Source organism: Vicia villosa, linkage group LG4 (assembly GCF_029867415.1).
Source record: "Vicia villosa cultivar HV-30 ecotype Madison, WI linkage group LG4, Vvil1.0, whole genome shotgun sequence".
Lineage (NCBI taxonomy): Eukaryota > Viridiplantae > Streptophyta > Magnoliopsida > Fabales > Fabaceae > Vicia > Vicia villosa.
In genome coordinates, this window is record NC_081183.1 from 172305414 (window position 1) to 172325941 (window position 20528).

The 20528-nt window shown below is 32.7% G+C and overlaps 1 protein-coding gene across 2 annotated transcripts in view; it reads right to left on the reverse strand.

The window, feature by feature from the left end:
• Window positions 1–19416, reverse strand: part of LOC131595952 (rust resistance kinase Lr10-like) — a 31796-nt gene extending 12380 nt beyond the window's left edge. The window contains exons 1-3 of one of the 2 annotated variants that reach the window (XM_058868493.1): window positions 18360–19416; window positions 9378–9410; window positions 3840–3872 (exon numbers count right to left, since the gene is read on the reverse strand). In XM_058868493.1, the coding sequence (XP_058724476.1) occupies window positions 3840–3872; window positions 9378–9410; window positions 18360–19191 (898 nt within the window). In that variant the 5' untranslated portion in view covers window positions 19192–19416. The remainder of the gene's footprint in view (window positions 1–3839; window positions 3873–9377; window positions 9411–18359) is intronic. The other variant, XM_058868494.1, reaches the window with a different exon arrangement.
• Window positions 19417–20528: the final 1112 nt, after the last annotated feature.

Below are 20528 nucleotides of genomic sequence, written 5' to 3' on the forward strand. Positions count from 1 at the left end.
ACCTTTTTTATCTTCTTTGTCCTTTAAATAGTTTCCTCCTCCCCCTTTTCGAGGATTCAGAAGTCCTATCTTCGACCTGCTACTTGTGGGGGTTCGACGAAGGCTTCTTGCTCTGATTCTTGTCGAATTTGCCTTTGAATTTGTTGGAACCACCATTCTTTTTCCATGACTGAGCTTGCAGTGCCTGTATCGAATCATGAACTCCTTTCCTTTCAACAATCCTAATCTCATGCGTCTCTAACGAATCAACCAGATCCTCCAATTTTAGGTCTTCTACTTTGTTGGATTCTTGAATAGCTACGATAACGTGATCAAAGTGAGAGTTTCTCAACTACATTCTCAACTATCATCTTATCGGTTAGGGTTTCACCACAACCTTTCATGAGATGGACGAGTTTCTACACCTTCGACACATACTCTGCAACCTTTTCATCTTCTCCCATCGACAATAATTTATATTGTCGATGCAAGGTCTGCAACTTGACAACCTTGACTTTCTCACCTCTTTCATAATACTTCACCAGAATATCCCATGCCTCCTTCGCTGATTCAGCATGAGAAATCCTGTCGAAGTTCGCTGAATCTACCATCGTCTGAATGCCATACGCAGCCTTGCAATCTTTCTTCTTAACTTCGTTGTGGGTTGTTTTATGTGCTTCGGTTGCATCTGCAGCCAACACAGGTACGCCGTCGGTAACCACGTCTAGGGTTTCATGGAAGCCAAACAAGGATTGCATATGTTTCTTCCATCGGATCCATTTCTTGTCGTCAAGAGTTAGAAGAGAACTCAGAATGTCATTAGTACCATTCATCGTTGCAGCAATTGATTCACGTTCCCTGGAACAATAACCGGAAGTTCTGGATACCAATTTGTTAGTGCGTGAGGCACTTTTAGTGATGAGAGAAAGAGTGAATAATAAAGGAAATAAGGATTATATTATTCACTTGAATTGTACAAATAAGGATAACTATTTATATACAACCCTAATTGGGCTTGGGCTTACACAACTTGGATTATATTTGATATTATTATATTAGATTATATTTGATGGAGTATTATATTAAGGGTAATGCTAACGAGTGCCCCGTGCACTGGTTAAGAGATTAAAAAGGTAAGTTAAGCTTTGTTTAATAAAATAAAAAGATATGTTTTTATCCAAAATATATGTATTCAATGCATTGAAAACATAAATAATTAACTTTTTTTAAAGAATATTCTGTGTATTCAATGCATTGAATCTATAATTTTTTTTTATTTGGAATGTTTAACCAGTGTCCGGGGCACTTGTTAGCATGACCCTTATATTAATAGTATCAATCTCACTAATATCTCAACAAACTTAATAATATCTCAACAATTTCAGGTTTTTAGAGGCATTGTGTTGCTTAGTTATAATTTAACCGTGACAAAATAAATAGATGTCATATTTAATCACGATTTAACTTGACAAATATTTTATGAGCCCCTATTTAATTATAATTTAACCTTAATAAATGTGAGGTCATGTGTGTAGTCCGTCTTGCACATCCTAAATGACGCTCCAAGATCCAAGATTTAGCTCTCCGATTTTTTCTAGTTTTGTGTACATTGTTTATCCTAGGGCAATTTATCCTATATGAAGTTTTATTGTTTCGGTTTGGGATTTGTTTAGGTATTGATGGTGGGCATGTCTCTAATGTGATGCTCAATATTGGTGTCATAGTGTATCTGCTTCTTGTGTAGATCGGGTGTATGTGGCAGCCAACATCATTCCTCTCCCATCATCTTCCACTTCTTTCCGATCTATGCATCTATCTTCTTCTCATTTTATCTCTTTTCTTTCAACATCAATCTTTTTTTAACTGCTTCTCTCTTTTCAATGCTTCTCTCTTTTCAAGCGCTACTAAGTTTAAGTTATGATTTAAGTTATAATTGTACGGTATTTGATGAATGAGGAACACAATTTCGGATAGATTTCATTTTGACTTATGGGATATGATGAAAGAGGGACACTCTTTATGGGTTTAGGTTTTGTTTTGATTTAGGGTATTTAATTGAATGAAAGTAAATTTTTTAAAAATATTAAATTAATATAAATAAATTACAGTAATAAAAAACATGGTTAAATAAGTTTTTGATCCCTATAAATATTGCAGTTTCATTTTTAGTCCCTTCTAAATTTTAGCAACGGTTTTAGTGTGTTTTGGCAACAGTTTTTTTTTTGTAAAAACCGTTGCCTAAAAACAAAGAGGGACTAAAAATAAAACTGTAATATTTATAGAGACCAAAAACTTATTTAACCCTAAAAAATAATAATAAATAATGACATAAAAAATGAGACTTATATTAAATAAATTGTCACATCTTCGAATAAAGTGGCATGTCATTTAAAATGAAACTTAGAATGAATAAAAGACTAAATTCCATAGAAAAAAGTAAATGGAGAAATCAAGTAGTTTATTTTTAAAATGGAAGAATCAAAAGTAAAAAGAATGGAAATAGAAGGAAAAAAAATTGCATTTAAACATATATGTTTATGTAATATTAAGATAATCAAATGATTGAGTTGAAGGAATACATAAGCAGCAGTAAATAACAACATTTGGAAAAACTCTAGTTTGAATTCTAGTTGGAACAATTCTTAAACATATTATATTTACGTCTCATTCGAATTCTAAATCATTTGAGTCTTCTTTCTCTTAAAAATAAAAGGTTAAACATATTATATTTACGTCTCATTTGAATTCTAAATCATTTGAGTCTTCTTTCTCTTAAAAATAAAAGGTTAAGATTGAAAAATTGTATATTAATTTATCAAATAATTTTATGAATTTTCTCTTTTTCAAATTAATCTTGAAAATTGAGTCTACCAAACAATTTTTTAAATATATTTTAATGATTTTTTTTTTTAATAGAGTGGTATCCTTCCTTCGAACTAGGGGTGTTCATTGGTTCGGGTAAATCCGAACCAAACCAGAATCCGAACCAAACCATAGTATTTGGGTTGGATATTTTTTCAGTTCGGGCAAGAACCGAACCAAACCAATGAAATCCAATGACAACCGGTTCGGGCATCGGATTTTCAACTTTCTACCCGCAAGCCCAACCCAAACCAACCATAATTAATTATCACGAAAATTACTACAAAGCATTCAACTTCAATAAGAAAAAAATAAAATGTTGTGTGTGGACAAGTTATGCTATTTTAATTTGTTATTAGAAAATTGATAGTGTAATATGATAAATGAACATAAAGTTATGAAACACATTCATTATTATATTAACTCAAGTGACTAGTTATAGATTCAAAAGTCTTAATCTTAGATATTATTTTTGTGAGATATTTTTGAATCTATTAGAGAAAAATTTGTAGTATAATATTTAAATTTGAACACTATTAATATTATATTTTTTATAATATTATGAAAAATTAATTTTTGTAAATAAGTTATTTTTTAAAAATATTTTTGCAATTTTTATCTACCCGATCAATCCAACCCAAACCAATCCGTTGTTTCTCGGATCGGTTCGGTTTGGGCTTTATCGCAAAAATTTATAAATCCAATCCAAACCAATCCATTTAATTTTAATCGGTTTGGGTATCGGATTCTCTCAAAACCAAACCAAACCGGCCCGCGAACACCCCTACTTCGAACTCAGTACCTCAAGGAAAGCACGCCTTTGAGGCCCAAACTCCACCGCTAGACCAACCCTCTCGGGTTATATTTTAGTGAATTGTTTGTTCAAATTAATTTTTCAAAAAAAATTAAAATTAAAATAAAACTCATTAAAACAAATAGTAAGTATCACAATTTATTAAACATGCATTGAATTGACTAAAGAGAATGTGATAACTAACCTATGTAAATCGAGATCAAAAAAGGAAGAACCCCTGAAATAACATTTAACAAATAGAGTTATCGAACAATCGAAGAGTTACACTACGAGTTACACTCGCTCATAATTTTATTTCAAATAAATATTTTAAGATTATTCTATAATGATTTATTATATCATTGAATTATATCAAAATTAATGTTATATGAAAGTTCATTTTGACATTAATTTTTGGATATTTTTATGGTATAGTAAATCATTATAGATTAATCTCAAATTTTTATATGTGTGATCTATATGACAATATGTTTTAATTCAACTGTTAATTTTTAATATATATATATATATATATATATATATATATATATATATATATATATATATATATATATATATATATATATATATAAAACATGGAATTACGACATCAAATATAATATTATAACACTTTTAATAATAGATAATAAATTTCATTGCTATATTAAATTTGACTATCATATATGTAAGATTTTACATAAATTAAAAAAAAAATTGGGGGTTCGTTATTAGGGGTGGAAATAAGTTGGGCCGAGTTAGGCTTTGTCAAGTTAAAGTCTGATCTATCAAAAAAATTGAAGCCTAAGTCTAACTGTAGCCTGTCGTAAACTTATTTTTTAGGCCTGGATTCTTCGCCAGATTTATGGCGGACTTGTTGTCGATTTGCAACACAAACGGTTTCTTCACTTCGACTTCTATTTCTTCAAGTAAAGTTCTGATCTAAATTGTTTGACATGCAACATAGGATCCTGTTATATATTCAGCCTCACATGAAAACAATGTCACCACAGGTTGCTTCTTCGAACACCATGAGATTGGGGCACCAAATACTTGAAATAAATATCCAGTTGTACTTCTTCGATCTTCCTTATCTCCACACTAATCAGCATCTGAAAAAAAATTACTATTGCTTCTTTTCCTTCAGATTTTGGTCGAAATAGTATTCTATAGTTTATTGATCCTTTCAAATATCTCAGGATTCTTCTTGCAGCCTTCATATGTGACACCCTTGGTTCACTCATATATCTGCTTACTAGTCCAACAGCGAAATCTATATCAGGTCGACTGTTGCACACATACCTTAGAGATCCAATAATTTTTTTGAACAAAGTTGCATCAACTTTGTCTTCCTACCCATGCTTCTCAAACTTCACATTTGGTTCGACGGGTGAAGAGGCATGATTCGAATCTTCCATTCTGAATCTCTTGAGAATCTCTTTGATATACTTCCTTTGATGTAGCACCATACCTTGCTTCGACACTTGAAATTCCATACCTAGGAAATAAGACAATTTTCCCAAATCCGACATTTCAAATTCTTTCATCATCAGCTCTTTGAACTTCGACAAGTTCTACAGGCTATTTTCAGTTACTAACAAGTCATCAACATACAAGCAGATGATTGTTATATCTTGTGCTACCACCTGAACATAGACACCATACTCAGATTTGCATTTTACAAATCCCAATTTGTCTAAGTATGAGTCGATCGTCTTGTTCCCTGCTCTAGGTGCCTGATTGAGGCTATAGAGCGTTTTGTGCAACTTATAACTTTATTCGCTTCCATTTGAATCACAAACCCTGGGGGTTGCGTGACATAGACCTCTTCGTCTAAAAGACCATTCATAAATGCTAATTTCACATCTAAATGAAATATCCACCAGCCTTGGTTGCATGCCAATGCTATCACTAGTCGAGCAGTCTCCAATCTTGCTAATGGAACAAATACTTCATAATAATTGAGTCATTCTCTTTTAAGAAACCCTCGAGCTACTAGCCTTGTTATATATCTTGCTACCGACCCATCAGCATTGTGTTTCAATTTGAACACCCACTTCACATCGATAGCCTTTGTATATGCTGGCAATTCGACTAACTCTCATGTGTTGTTTCTTTCGATTGCCTGTAACTCTTCAATCATAGCTAACTTCCACTGATTAATCTTCAAGGCTTCGCTATAGTTGATTGGTTCAACACCTGCAAGTAAAGCAAAATGAACTAATTCTCCATCTGGTGTGACTTCATCATCACCCATCACTTCATAATCATGAAGTCTTGCTAGAAGAGTTCGAGTTCTTTGAGGTCTTTGGCTTGTATCAGCCACACCCTCTTCGACTTTGACTTTGTCAAGAATGTTGGCAACTGCTTCGACTTTGACTAGTTCTTTGACGATTACATCCACATCGACTTCAACTATGTCAAGAATGTTAACAATTGTTTCGACTTCGACTGGTTCTTCAAAGATTTCATCAACTTCAACATCATCAGTTATACCAAACTAGATCTTGTATTCGACATGGTTATCTGTGATTGCAGCCATAACCATCATACCTTCATAATAATCTGAATCTTGGTGTGCAAAGTTCGTTCCTTCATCTTTGCCTTTTGTCGATCCATTATCTTTTCTGTACCAACAATGTTTGGATATGTGACCCCACTTTTCACAGTTATAGAACTGCACACCTTTACCTTTTTTATCTTCTTTGTCCTTTAAATAGTTTCCTCCTCCCCCTTTTCGAGGATTCAGAAGTCCTATCTTCGACCTGCTACTTGTGGGGGTTCGACGAAGGCTTCTTGCTCTGATTCTTGTCGAATTTGCCTTTGAATTTGTTGGAACCACCATTCTTTTTCCATGAATGAGCTTGCAGTGCCTGTATCGAATCATGAACTCCTTTCCTTTCAACAATCCTAATCTCATGCGTCTCTAACGAATCAACCAGATCCTCCAATTTTAGGTCTTCTACTTTGTTGGATTCTTGAATAGCTACGATAACGTGATCAAAGTGAGAGTTTCTCAACTACATTCTCAACTATCATCTTATCGGTTAGGGTTTCACCACAACCTTTCATGAGATGGACGAGTTTCTACACCTTCGACACATACTCTGCAACCTTTTCGTCTTCTCCCATCGACAATAATTTATATTGTCGATGCAAGGTCTGCAACTTGACAACCTTGACTTTCTCACCTCTTTCATAATACTTCACCAGAATATCCCATGCCTCCTTCGCTGATTCAGCATGAGAAATCCTGTCGAAGTTCGCTGAATCTACCATCGTCTGAATGCCATACGCAGCCTTGCAATCTTTCTTCTTAACTTCGTTGTGGGTTGTTTTATGTGCTTCGGCTGCATCTGCAGCCAACATAGGTACACCGTCGGTAACCACGTCTAGGGTTTCATGGAAGCCAAACAAGGATTGCATATGTTTCTTCCATCGGATCCATTTCTTGTCGTCAAGAGTTAGAAGAGAACTCAGAATGTCATTAGTACCATTCATCGTTGCAGCAATTGATTCACGTTCCCTGGAACAATAACCGGAAGTTCTGGATACCAATTTGTTAGTGCGTGAGGCACTTTTAGTGATGAGAGAAAGAGTGAATAATAAAGGAAATAAGGATTATATTATTCACTTGAATGGTACAAATAAGAATAACTATTTATATACAACCCTAATTGGGCTTGGGCTTACACAACTTGGATTATATTTGATATTATTATATTAGATTATATTTGATGGAGTATTATATTAAGGGTAATGCTAACGAGTGCCCCGTGCACTGGTTAAGAGATTAAAAAGGTAAGTTAAGCTTTGTTTAATAAAATAAAAAGATATGTTTTTATCCAAAATATATGTATTCAATGCATTGAAAACATAAATAATTAACTTTTTTTAAAGAATATTCTGTGTATTCAATGCATTGAATCTATAATTTTTTTTATTTGGAATGCTTAACCAGTGTCCGGGGCACTTGTTAGCATGACCCTTATATTAATAGTATCAATCTCACTAATATCTCAACAAACTTAATAATATCTCAACAATTTCAGGTTTTTAGAGGCCTTGTGTTGCTTAGTTATAATTTAACCGTGACAAAATAAATAGATGTCATATTTAATCACGATTTAACTTGACAAATATTTTATGAGCCCCTATTTAATTATAATTTAACCTTAATAAATGTGAGGTCATGTGTGTAGTCCGTCTTGCACATCCTAAATGACGGTCCTAGATCCAAGATTTAGCTCTCCGATTTTTTCTAGTTTTGTGTACATTGTTTATCCTAGTGCAATTTATCCTATATGAAGTTTTATTGTTTCGGTTTGGGATTTGTTTAGGTATTGATGGTGGGCATGTCTCTAATGTGATGCTCAATATTGGTGTCATAGTGTATCTGCTTCTTGTGTAGATCGGGTGTATGTGGCAGCCAACATCATTCCTCTCCCATCATCTTCCACTTCTTTCCGATCTATGCATCTATCTTCTTCTCATTTTATCTCTTTTCTTTCAACATCAATCTTTTTTTAACTGCTTCTCTCTTTTCAATGCTTCTCTCTTTTCAAGCGCTACTAAGTTTAAGTTATGATTTAAGTTATAATTGTACGGTATTTGATGAATGAGGAACACAATTTCGGATAGATTTCATTTTGACTTATGGGATATGATGAAAGAGGGACACTCTTTATGGGTTTAGGTTTTGTTTTGATTTAGGGTATTTAATTGAATGAAAGTAAATTTTTTAAAAATATTAAATTAATATAAATAAATTACAGTAATAAAAAATATGGTTAAATAAGTTTTTGATCCCTATAAATATTGCAGTTTCATTTTTAGTCCCTTCTAAGTTTTGGCAACGGTTTTAGTGTGTTTTGGCAACAGTTTTTTTTTTTTTGTAAAAACCGTTGCCTAAAAGCAAAGAGGGACTAAAAGTAAAACTGTAATATTTATAGAGACCAAAAACTTATTTAACCCTTAAAAATAATAATAAATAATGACATAAAAAATGAGACTTATATTAAATAAATTGTCACATCTTAAAATAAAGTGGCATGTCATTTAAAATGAAACTTAGAATGAATAAAAGACTAAATTCCATAGAAAAAAGTAAATGGAGAAATCAAGTAGTTGATTTTTAAAATGGAAGAATCAAAAGTAAAAAGAATGGAAATAGAAGGATAAAAAAAATTGCATTTAAACATATATTTTTATGTAATATTAAGATGATCAAATGATTGAGTTGAAGGAATACATAAGCAGTAGTAAATAACAACATTTGGAAAAACTCTAGTTTGAATTCTAGTTGGAACAATTCTTAAACATATTATATTTACGTCTCATTCGAATTCTAAATCATTTGAGTCTTCTTTCTCTTAAATATAAAAGGTTAAGATTGAAAAATTATATATTAATTTATCAAAATAATTTTATGAATTTTCTCTTTTTCAAATTAATCTTGAAAATTGAGTCTACCAAACAATTTTTTAAATATATTTTAATGAATTTTTTTTTATTTTTAATAGAGTGGTATCCTTCCTTCGAACTCAGTACCTCAAGGGAAGTACGCCCTTGAGGCCCAATTTCCACCGCTAGACCAACCCTCTCGGATTATATTTTAGTGAATTGTTTGTTCAAATTAATTTTTCAAAAAAAATTAAAATTAAAATAAAACTCATTAAAACAAATAGTAAGTATCACAATTTATTAAACATGCATTGAATTGACTAAAGAGAATGTGATAACTAACCTATGTAAATCAAGATCAAAAAAGGAAGAACCCCTGAAATAACATTTAACAAATAGAGTTATCGAACAATCGAAGAGTTACACTACGAGTTACACTCGCTCATAATTTTATTTCAAATAAATATTTTAAGATTATTCTATAATGATTTATTATATCAATGAATTATATCAAAATTAATGTTATATGAAAGTTCATTTTGACATTAATTTTTGGATATTTTTATGGTATAGTAAATCATTATAGATTAATCTCAAATTTTTATGTGTGATTTATATGATAATATGTTTTAATTCAACTGTTAATTTTTAATATATATATATATATATATATATATATATATATATATATATATATATAAAACATGGAATTACGACATCAAATATAATATTATAACACTTTTAATAATAGATAATAAATTTCATTGCTATATTAAATTTGACTACCATATATGTAAGATTTTACATAAATTAAAAAAAAATTGGGGGTTCGTTATTAGGGGTGGAAATAAGTTGGACCGAGTTAGGCTTTGTCAAGTTAAAGTCTGATCTGTCAAAAAAATTGAAGCCTAAGTCTAACTGTAGTCTGTCGTAAACTTATTTTTTAGGCCTGAGTCTGGCTTTTTCGAAGATCTGGTTAGCCTGTTAGCCTACATAAAAGCCTATTAGTTTTAGATATATGTAAATAAGCAATTAAAATAATGTTTAAATAGATCAACTAACTAAAAGAACTTATGAGAACAATGTTCATCAGGTGTTTTCATCTTATTTTTACAAGTTCTTGAAGATAACCAAGTTTTATTAATGTATTTTAATTCAAAGTACAAAACATAACATAATGATAATAAAAAAAGTATTTATATTTATTTAAATAGGCCGGTTTAATAGGCTTAAAAGATTTTTTTTAAAGTCTGAGGCTTAATCTTTTTAATTAAATAGACTTATAAAAAAAGTATAGGTCTTTTCTATTTAAAAATAATGTATAATCTAATCTAAGTCTATATAAATTATTCTATAGATTCCTGTTATTGACCTCACCTATTTCCCCCCTATTTGTCACGAAAAGATTATGTGTTAAGCCCATATACATAAGTTGACCACAACTCACTTGCCCCAGGCTCCGGCCACGTGAAATGCACGTATGGGGAACTTAAATTTTGATATGGGTGTGTTTCCACTACTCTCCTTACCAGAGCAAGGTATGTGCCTCAAGGAATGACTTATTCCATTATACTACATATCTACATCCATGTTTTTAGATGAGAAATTCGGGTACGAATACCAACTTAATTCCATGTCTTTAGAAACAACTAATAAATTCATGATTTTAGAAACAACTAATATGAAGAAAAAAAATTAAAATTAAATTTGTTTTTAATTAATATTATAGAAGGTGGTTGTGATAATGAAGGAGAGAGACAATTTTATTTTTTATTTTTTAATTAATAAAAAATTATGATTGGTTGTGTGTAAATCCAAATGTTATGGTTGTATCCATCTCAATATTTTTCCTACATCGTGTGTTACAATTTTAGTGTTGATTCATTAACCATTTTTTCCAATAAGAAGTGGTCGCATACACACTTAGAGATTATAGCCCTTATATCATATACAACTAAGTTAAATAGGCTATTTATACATGCCTTTGAGCCTAAGACATATCATCATTCTTCACATAAAAGAATTTTAAAGAACCTTTGGTTGGCTCATCGCAAATTGAGTTACCTATATTGTACTCACCACAAGTATAAATGGAAGCCACTACGGGGTCCGATAAAACTGACTTAGACCACATCCCTTATAATCTTTTGATAAGCTCAGACATCGTTTCTAAATGGAAACCATAAGAGCTACACTTGATTATGGAAATTAGAGATACTATCGAAGATGGTGAAAATGCCCCACTCGCTAAAAGGCATTCTCAAAAGACTGTGAAACGGTCCTAAGGCTGGTAGCGGAATAATTAGTTAAACGTTGAGCTAAGGAAGCATTCTCAGGACGCACATACTCTATATCTCTTTGAGTCATCAAAAGAGATGTTTGGGTGGACGTCAAAGAAGCCCGGGCAGAAGCTATAGACTTGTCCTTTCTCGCAACACCCCTTACCAAAAAATTCACCTGGTTGGCAAGAGAGTCGAGAAGATTAATGGTGAATTTCCTTTTGGATTGGCTGCATTATGCAAAACAACGTGAAGTTTGCTCAAGCTAGTTCTCGTGCAGAAAGGACACATGTGGAACCTAATGTTCCAACATGTGTGCGGCAACACCTAGTCTCTTACAATAGACAAATATGATTGCTATTATGGTTATGAGTTATTCTATCCAAGATTCACTCTACAAAGAAGATCTACAAATTCAAGCTGAAGAGTAAATTCTGATTGAGATTGAATCAAGTTTGTTGCAGTTATTTTAGCAATGTTTGGTTGATTTGTTTGACAACAGGAGAAGTTCAAATCAAATTTAAAATGAGATTTAAATTTGAATTTGAAATATAACAAACCATAGCTTATTTTTGGAGACAATTATGGAGAAGATCGTATGTAGTAGAATCAGCTGTTTTCTGGACTAAATCAAATCAGATATCCAAGGAAGAAAAGCCCGGAAGATATTACTATAGAAGGAGGCTTGATCTCACGTTTGAGACATGGATTTATGCGCAAAGACTGGGTTCTTTGTGTTAGGGTTTTGAGTCTTTGTAACTTGTATTCCACGCTAATGTCATAATAAGGGCTAAGGTAAAATCTTTGTCTACACCACTCTATATTTCAGTAACTTGGTATAGTTGTTAGTTTATCTTAGTTGAGTTGTAACATTCAAGATTAAATAGGGTTGTTATTAAAGTTGATCACTTGGGATTAGTGGTTGAGAGAAACTGAGAGGGGTTCTCATATTTAGGGAGAGTCCTAAATAGAAGTTCATTGGGTAGTGTTAAGAAGAGGCATTGAACAACATGAGATTGTTGTTCATAGAAGAGTTAATGTACTAAGGAATTGATAGTGAATTTCCTTTCTTGGGTAGATTGTCCTCCAAGTGTATATGTGATTTGCACTAAACTATGTTACCAATATATGGCGTTATTAATAAATGAGAAAAGTCTACTATTAATACAATTATATTTATAAACGAAAATAAGTTACAAATATTTTTATAAACGCGAAAATTATATTGGTGATACAATTATTTTTATAAACGGGAATAAGTTACAAATGTTTTTATAAACAAGAAAAGTCTACTAATTATTTTTATAAACGAGAATAAGTTAAAAAATATTTTTTATAAATCAAAAAAATCAACTGTTGATACAATTATTTTAATAAACCCACACATGGGTTCGAAGTGCTTATATTGGATCAAATAAGTGTATTGTTGTTACAAATATTTAAAACTACTACTTGGATCAATGCATAAAGGTTGATACATATTATTAATGAATTTTTCTTTACCCACCTCCCTATGGGGGTCACCCCCAGCGAAATCCCTCAATTGCCCCTACTTCGAAGATGCATCTCCGAAGTTATTATTTTTTCTGAATTTTCATACTTTTCGGAAATGAATCTCCGAAAACACCAAAAAAGTGGTGTTTTCGAAGATGCATTTCCGAATTCAGGAAAAATTAAAAAACCGTGAATATTTCGGAAGTTCATTTCCGAAAATAGTCCTGCATATACAATTTTCCCTCCTTCACTATTTCATCATTTTTTCTCCAAACCCTCTCCTAAACTCAATCAATCTCCATCCATTTTTCGTCTCAAAATCAAGTTTCAAACCGTTGATCACGTTAAAGGGAGCATAAAAAGCTACAATTTGAGGTAAACATCTCCCATTTCATCCCCTATTTCACTACATTGATTCAACAAATTTATGCTGAAACCTGCAATGGTTCGGAAGTTCATTTCTGAAATATATTACCTAACAAATTTCGGAAATGAACTTCCGAAATATGCCCTGGCAGTTAAAAAAAACAGTTTTTGCCAATTTTGCTAATTTTCGTATATGTTAGGTATGGTGCATCCGGACAACATTGTGCAAGACGATGGCGCAGTAGTTCCAGAAGTTGTCAACGTTAAAAACGATTCGGTTATCGACGATCGAGCTATGATCAATGCGGTTGATGTTCGGAAACAATTTACCAATGATCGGAGCTTCGGTAGTCGCGAGCATTTGATTGATTGGGTTCGGAACGAAGCTAGTAAAGTTGGATTTGGAATTGTAATTTTAAGGTCCGATAATGGAAATAGTAGGCGGAAAGCTTTCGTTGTTTTGAATTGCGAACAGGGTGGGAGTTATGCACAATCAAACCGGGTGCTAAAACACGAAGACACGGGATCGAGAAAGTGCGGGTGTCCGTTTAAGTTGCGGGCGACTCGGAGGGTTGTTGATTTGTGGCGTTTAACCGTGATTTATGGAATTCATAATCATGCCTTGGATTCCAAGTTACACGGACATCCAATGGCGTGTCGTTTGTCCCGCGAAGAGAAGAATGTGATTTCGGATTTAACGATAGTCAAAGTGGCGCCTCGCAACATACTTGCTGATTTGAAGCGTAAAAAACCGGATAGCGTTTCAAATATCAAGCAAGTTTACAATGAACGACACAACCTCAAAATTTTGAAAATGGGTCCTTGGTCGGAAATGCAACAACTTTTGAAGCTATTAGGCGATAACAAATATGTGTCAAGCTTCTGAACGTCCGAGGACAAAGTTACGGTTCGTGATATTTTTTGGACTCATCCCGAAAGTGTCAAATTGTTCAACACATTTCCAACCGTTCTTGTCATGGATTCGACGTACAAGACAAACAAGTATAGGCTTCCTCTTCTAGAGATCGTCGGTGTGACCTCGACGGACAAGACTTATTCGGTCGGGTTTGCTTTTTTGGGGTGTGACCTTGACGGACAAGTATGTAGGTGTACCATTAGAAATACATACGGCCATCCATGTGCTTGTATACTTTCAAAAAAGAAGAAGTTGAATTCACCAATACGCATGGATGAGGTAGCCGACCATTGGAAGAAACTTCGTTTTGATGATTTTGACCCGCCGAAGGAAAATGACTCCAAAATCACCATCTCCGACGAGTTGGAAGTGATAATGGAGAAGTTTGCTAAAGCGGATGACACCACCAAAATGCACATAAAAGAACAATTGCGAAAAATTGCATTTCCGGAGACCATCGATTTGAAACCGCCATCTCAACCGGTTAAAACGAAAGGTGCACCGAAAAAGTCCAAAGTTACACAAGAAGACACATCAACAAAACGATCTCCTTCCTACTTTGAACATGTTGATGCATCATTCCCGGATTCACCGACACCGAAGTCCAAGTGTAGTGGTAACAAAGGAGCCCGTATTTCGAAGCCACCTCGCACACCGCCGATCAAAAAATCACCGATTGTCTACATTGATGAGATGCCACTTTTTATGCACAAATATATCGATAACATTTGTGGATATCGGGCCGTTGCGGGTTTGCTCGGTAAAGGGGAAAATAATCAGACTTTAGTCCGACGGGAACTCATTGCGGAGTTGACTTCGTATCGGGACATCTACGGCCGACTATATGAAAATCAAGAAAAGTTTGCGAAAATTCATGATGCACTTGTTCCATCACTTACCGGTATCGCTCCGGTTTCGAAGTGGATGTCATTCCCCGATATGAGTCATCTAATAGCAAGTGCATATGATATGGTGTGTGTCGATTTGACGAGGTTTGGACTAAGTGAGACTTTCTTTCCACTTCATAGTCGACCGCCGTTGGACGCGTCGAGCCGCATCATATGCATCGGGTATCTACGTTCGCGACACTTCGTCCAAGTGTTTTTGAAATCGGGATGTCCTATACCGGCTACTTCTTGTCAATGGATGACACATCGTTCAAATGAGGCAGAGACTTGGCCAGATCCGTTCGTTTCAAGAATGGCGGAGTTTGAAGAAATGATGAGCGAAGAGCGCGAGCAAAATAGAGAGCGGTCGAAGAACGTACCTATTTTGGACTTAGGATCCACTGATTGGTTTGGTGAATTTTAGTTTGTTCCGGATCGTTTTTTGTTTGTAATGACCATTTTTGTATGTATTATTGTTTAGGCTAAATTACAGTTTTGGTCCCTCTGTTTTGGGTTTTCCACGATTTTGGTCCCCCTATTTTCTTTTTAAACAGTTTTGGTCCCCCATCCCAATTTTGATGCAACTGTTCATGCACTGTTCATGTACAGACATGTACTGTTCATGTACGGAAATGTACTGTTGATGCACTGTTCATGCACAAAATTGGGATGAGGGACCAAAACTGTTTAAAAAGAAAATAGGGGGACCAAAATCGTGAAAAACCTAAAACAGGGGGACCAAAACTGTAATTTAGCCTATTGTTTATCATGTAAAATCGGACCGATTCAATACATATATAATATAAGTATGTTTTATGTCATCATTGTCTAAGGTTTGTTGGGCCATTATTGCTCCAATAAGTCTATAAATACAACACACTCTTCTTCATCCTCTTCACACCTAGAAACACAAATGACACAAACCTACCCCCACCTAGCATTCGTCTACTTCACCACCGACTACCCGATGCCGTTCCAATTTTGCTTCTCGCGCGACACGCCGTTTGCGGAGTTGATAACGTCGCTCCACACGCTATTGCAATATCCCGAAAATTGAAAGGTTGTCAAGCTTGAGTACCGCTCGCCATCGCTTAACGACGAGGGAGACATTGAATTCACACCTTTTGAGATCAAGAACGACGAAGATTTAGCAGTTATGTGGACAACGTTCGACCGATTTTCTTCGAAGGGTCCGATTGAATTGGACGCGAAACTTCAAAGATCGGGGGCCGACGTTATCAAAATGTTGACTCATCCTCACCTACCCGTGTTTAACAATATGTAACTTTAATCTTATGTAATGTGATCGATGTAATCTTCATCCGATTAAATAAAGCGAATCGTTCTTGTTTGTTATTTTTCTTCTGTCCAGACCTTATTTCGGAACTTCATTTCCGAATTCATCCAAGGGGGGTGAATTCGGAGATGAACTTCCGAATTCACCAATTTTCTGAAAATTAACCTTATTTCGGAAATGCATCTCCGAAATCAATATTTTTCATTAAAATATTCAACTTTTCGGAGATTCATTTCCGAAATCACCTTTTTTCCAATAAAAGTACGTTTTCGGAAATGAAATTTCGAAACAAGGGGTATTTTCGTAAATTCGCCAGAGGTAGCCAAGAAGGTTAAGAGGTGGGCTAAGAAATTTTCTTATTAATTTATATTTGTGATTATGAGAATATTTGTGATCTATAAAAAAAATTTTAAAACTGACAAATAAGATATCAGGACGTGTAATATGCATTCAGACGGAACATTGCACGTGTATCTTACTTACTAGTTTACAAGGATAAAAATATATTTAACCTTTTAAATTAATACTTAAATTTAAATATCAAATTAAAAACCCTACGAATTGCAACTCACTTCTTCTTAAAGACAAATATATTAATAAATTAAGAAAATTTCTTCACCCACCTCCTAACCTTCTTGCCCACCCCTGGTGAATTTACCACACTACCCCTTGTTTCGGAAGTTCATTTTCGAAAAGGTACTTTTTTTGTTAAAAAAGGTGTTTTCAGAAATGTATCTCCGAAAACGTGTTTTTTTTAATATAAAATATTGATTTCGGAGATGCATCTCCGAAATAAAGTTACTTTTCAGAAAATGTGGTGTTTTCGGAAATTCATCTCCGAACGCACCCCCTTTTGAGGAATTCGGAAATGAACTTCCGAAATATTCCAAGACCAAATTGCTCTTGGAATGTTTCGGATATACACTTCCGAAATAATAATTAATTATTAAAAAAATTAAAATCAAGGTGAATCAATACAATTAATAGGTATAAAATCAAGGTGAATCAATAAAATGAAGTTGAATCAATAAAATCAAGGTGAATCAAAATATCCTAAACTATTTGAAAGTTAAAAATTATTTTACTAACTTATATAAATCAAAAACATTTTAATTCCATAAGTAAATTTAAAATTATATAGAATTAAATATAAAATTTAATCATTAAATAAAATTAGGACAAAATCTTTTTTTAATTTTTTTAAACTAAATAAAAAATTATCTCATTTTTAATTATGAATCAGAATAGAAATATATAAATATATAATAATAATTATTACTTTTGTAAGTGAAATATATAAATATATAATATATAAATATATAATAATTAATATATAAATATATAAATATATAATAATTATTATAAATTAAAACACTCATTTTTTTAATTTTTATAATTATTATATAAATATATAAATATATTTATAATTAATATATAATAATTATTATATAAATATATAAATATATAAATATATAATAATTTTTATAAATATATAATAATTATTATAATTATTATATAAATATATAAATTAAAACACTCATTTTTTTAATTTTTTTTGTAAATACATAATGATTATTATAAATATATAAATATATAAATAAAAAATTATAACTCATTTTGTAAGTGGAATTATTTTAATTTTTTTAAATAAAATTATTTTAAATTTTAAAATATGAATCAGAATAGAAATATATAATAATTATTATTCATAACTAATAAATTATATCAAAATATATAATTATTATTATTTATTACTCATAAATTATATCAAATTTATAATATATAAATTAATTCATATCCTAAAATTAATTTTTGGAATTTTTAGATTTTTTTTGTTTTTTCGGGGATGCATTTCCGAATTAATCAAAATCTCAATTTTTGGGATTTTTTCGGAAATGCACTTCCGAAGTCTGAAAAAATTTAGAAAAAAAAATATTTCGGAAATGCATTTCCGAATCAGGGTAAAATAGGATTTTCGCTGGGGTGACCCCCATAGGGAGGTGGGTAAAGAAAAAACCTAAATTAATTAACTAACTCAATTAAAAAAGAAAGATTTGAGAAGATTGAGTGGTTTGAAGCAAATTACCTGGAATTTCACAGCTACGGTGATTATTAATGTCGAATACATACTCGCCATCTTTACAAAGACTAGTGACCCAAGAAAGTTCAAATCCATAAAACATCATAAGACTGATATCGGAACAAGAAATGTTGTTGTTGCTACCACCATGAGTGTTATCTTTAAGAGGCCAAGATGTGAGAAACATCAATTCTATGCGACACCCGTCTCTCAATCCCAGTTCAGAAAAATCTTTGTGACCTCCAAATACATTGTGACGATGTTCAGATTCAATATAATTGACATAGGAAGAATTCCCTTGCTGCGCATACGAACCGGTAATATTGAGACAGGCAGGGGCAGTACCGTCATTAAAGTAGATATCAGAAGAATCTTGGACACTACTTGGACAGCGTACATATAACACAGTTTTTACCAATAATCTTAAGTTCTCCCCATACACTCTGTACGGCAAGCTTTCTAGATAGTTGTCCCTTGAAGTGAAATTATAGAAGCCTAATGGATAATAAGGAGCCGTGGAATAATTAGAATAACGAAGATTGAAATCCAATAGCCGTATGGTGAAGTTGTCGTAATTAATGGATTGTACATAGTATTTTCCGTGTGATCCATAGTCCAAAATCAACTCGTTGTTGAGCTCACATGATAGGGTGTACCTTTTGTCACCACAGTGCTTGGGACTGTCTTTCAGTCGGAAAGGATGGGTAATATTGTGAACACCGCACCTTCGAAAACACGACTCTTGTTGTTGTTCATAACCACCATACACTTTGTTGTAAGGAAGTATTATTAGTATTAGTAACACTGCCACCATGGCAAGGGTTATGGATGATGCCATTTTTGGTTTTCTGATAGCAAATAGAAAACACTCACAATTTAATTAATGGATGAGAAACATACATATAAATTAAAAAAAAAAAAAAGATAGCACATTTCACATCAAAGCAGTTATGAAGAAACAGCTAGCATTTGGCACGGTACAAGACTTGCTTTTCAAAGTCTTGTTTCGGATGAATGTTGATTGATTATTGGAACAGATAGGAGTTACTAGCACCACATATATGTTGGATTATCATCAGATCAATATCTACACTTGACCTAAGCTCTTATGTCATTAGAGATAAGGGAATTATTGAGATTTTATGTTTTCTTTTCTTATCTCCCTTTCAAAATGAGTGTGGTTTAAAGTTTTGCACATAGTTTAAATAATATATAATATTATCATAAAACATTACATTTTTATTAAATTAATCTTATAGATATATTAGAAATAGGGTACAGAATAATAATTTAAATATACAATTGAATAAAATAACAATTATTACTTCATTAGAAAGTGATAATGACATTCATTTTAAAATAAATTATATTTGTTAAAACGATACTCATTGTGAATCGGATGGAGTATTTGTTAAAAATTTAAAGTTCATCACAAAAATATGAATTGTAGGGACTGACAGTCTCACTGAATGTGTTTGGGGTGTTCATGGTGTAGTTTGTGCAATTTAATTTATCATCAGAACCGTAAGAGAAAAGAACATGTGGTTTGATTGACTTTTTAAAATAAAACTAAATCAAACTAATGTAGTTTAGATTAATTCAGCTAATTCAATTTTTTACAAAATTTATTGAGACAGCTTACATATAACATAGGCTTTGCCAATAAGTCCTCCCCATACAATCTGTACGGCAAGCTTTGTGGATTGGTGTTCCTTGAAGTGAAATTATAGAGACCTAATGAATAATAAGGAAGGACGAAGGAGGGAATTTTTAGAACCAAGATTGGAATCCAACAGTTTTATGGTGAAGTTGTTGTAGTCAATTGATTGTACATAGTATTTTCCATATGATCCATGGTCCAAAATCAATTGGTTGTCGTCCTCACATGATAACATGTACCTTTTGTCACCAGTGTTTGGGACTGTTTTTCAGCCGGAAAGGGTGAGTGATGTTGTGGACACCGCACCTTTGAGAACATGATTCTTGTTGTTCATCACCATAAGATTTGTACGAGAGTATTAGTTATAGTATCACTACCGCCACTACAAGGTTTAATGATGCAAGAAATGGCATTTTTTGTTTTCCGATAAGTGGCAAGCTTCCGCTGTATGCACACTGGAAATAAAGAAAGGTATTACTATCATGGAAGCTGCATCTATCAAACTCAAAGACTAA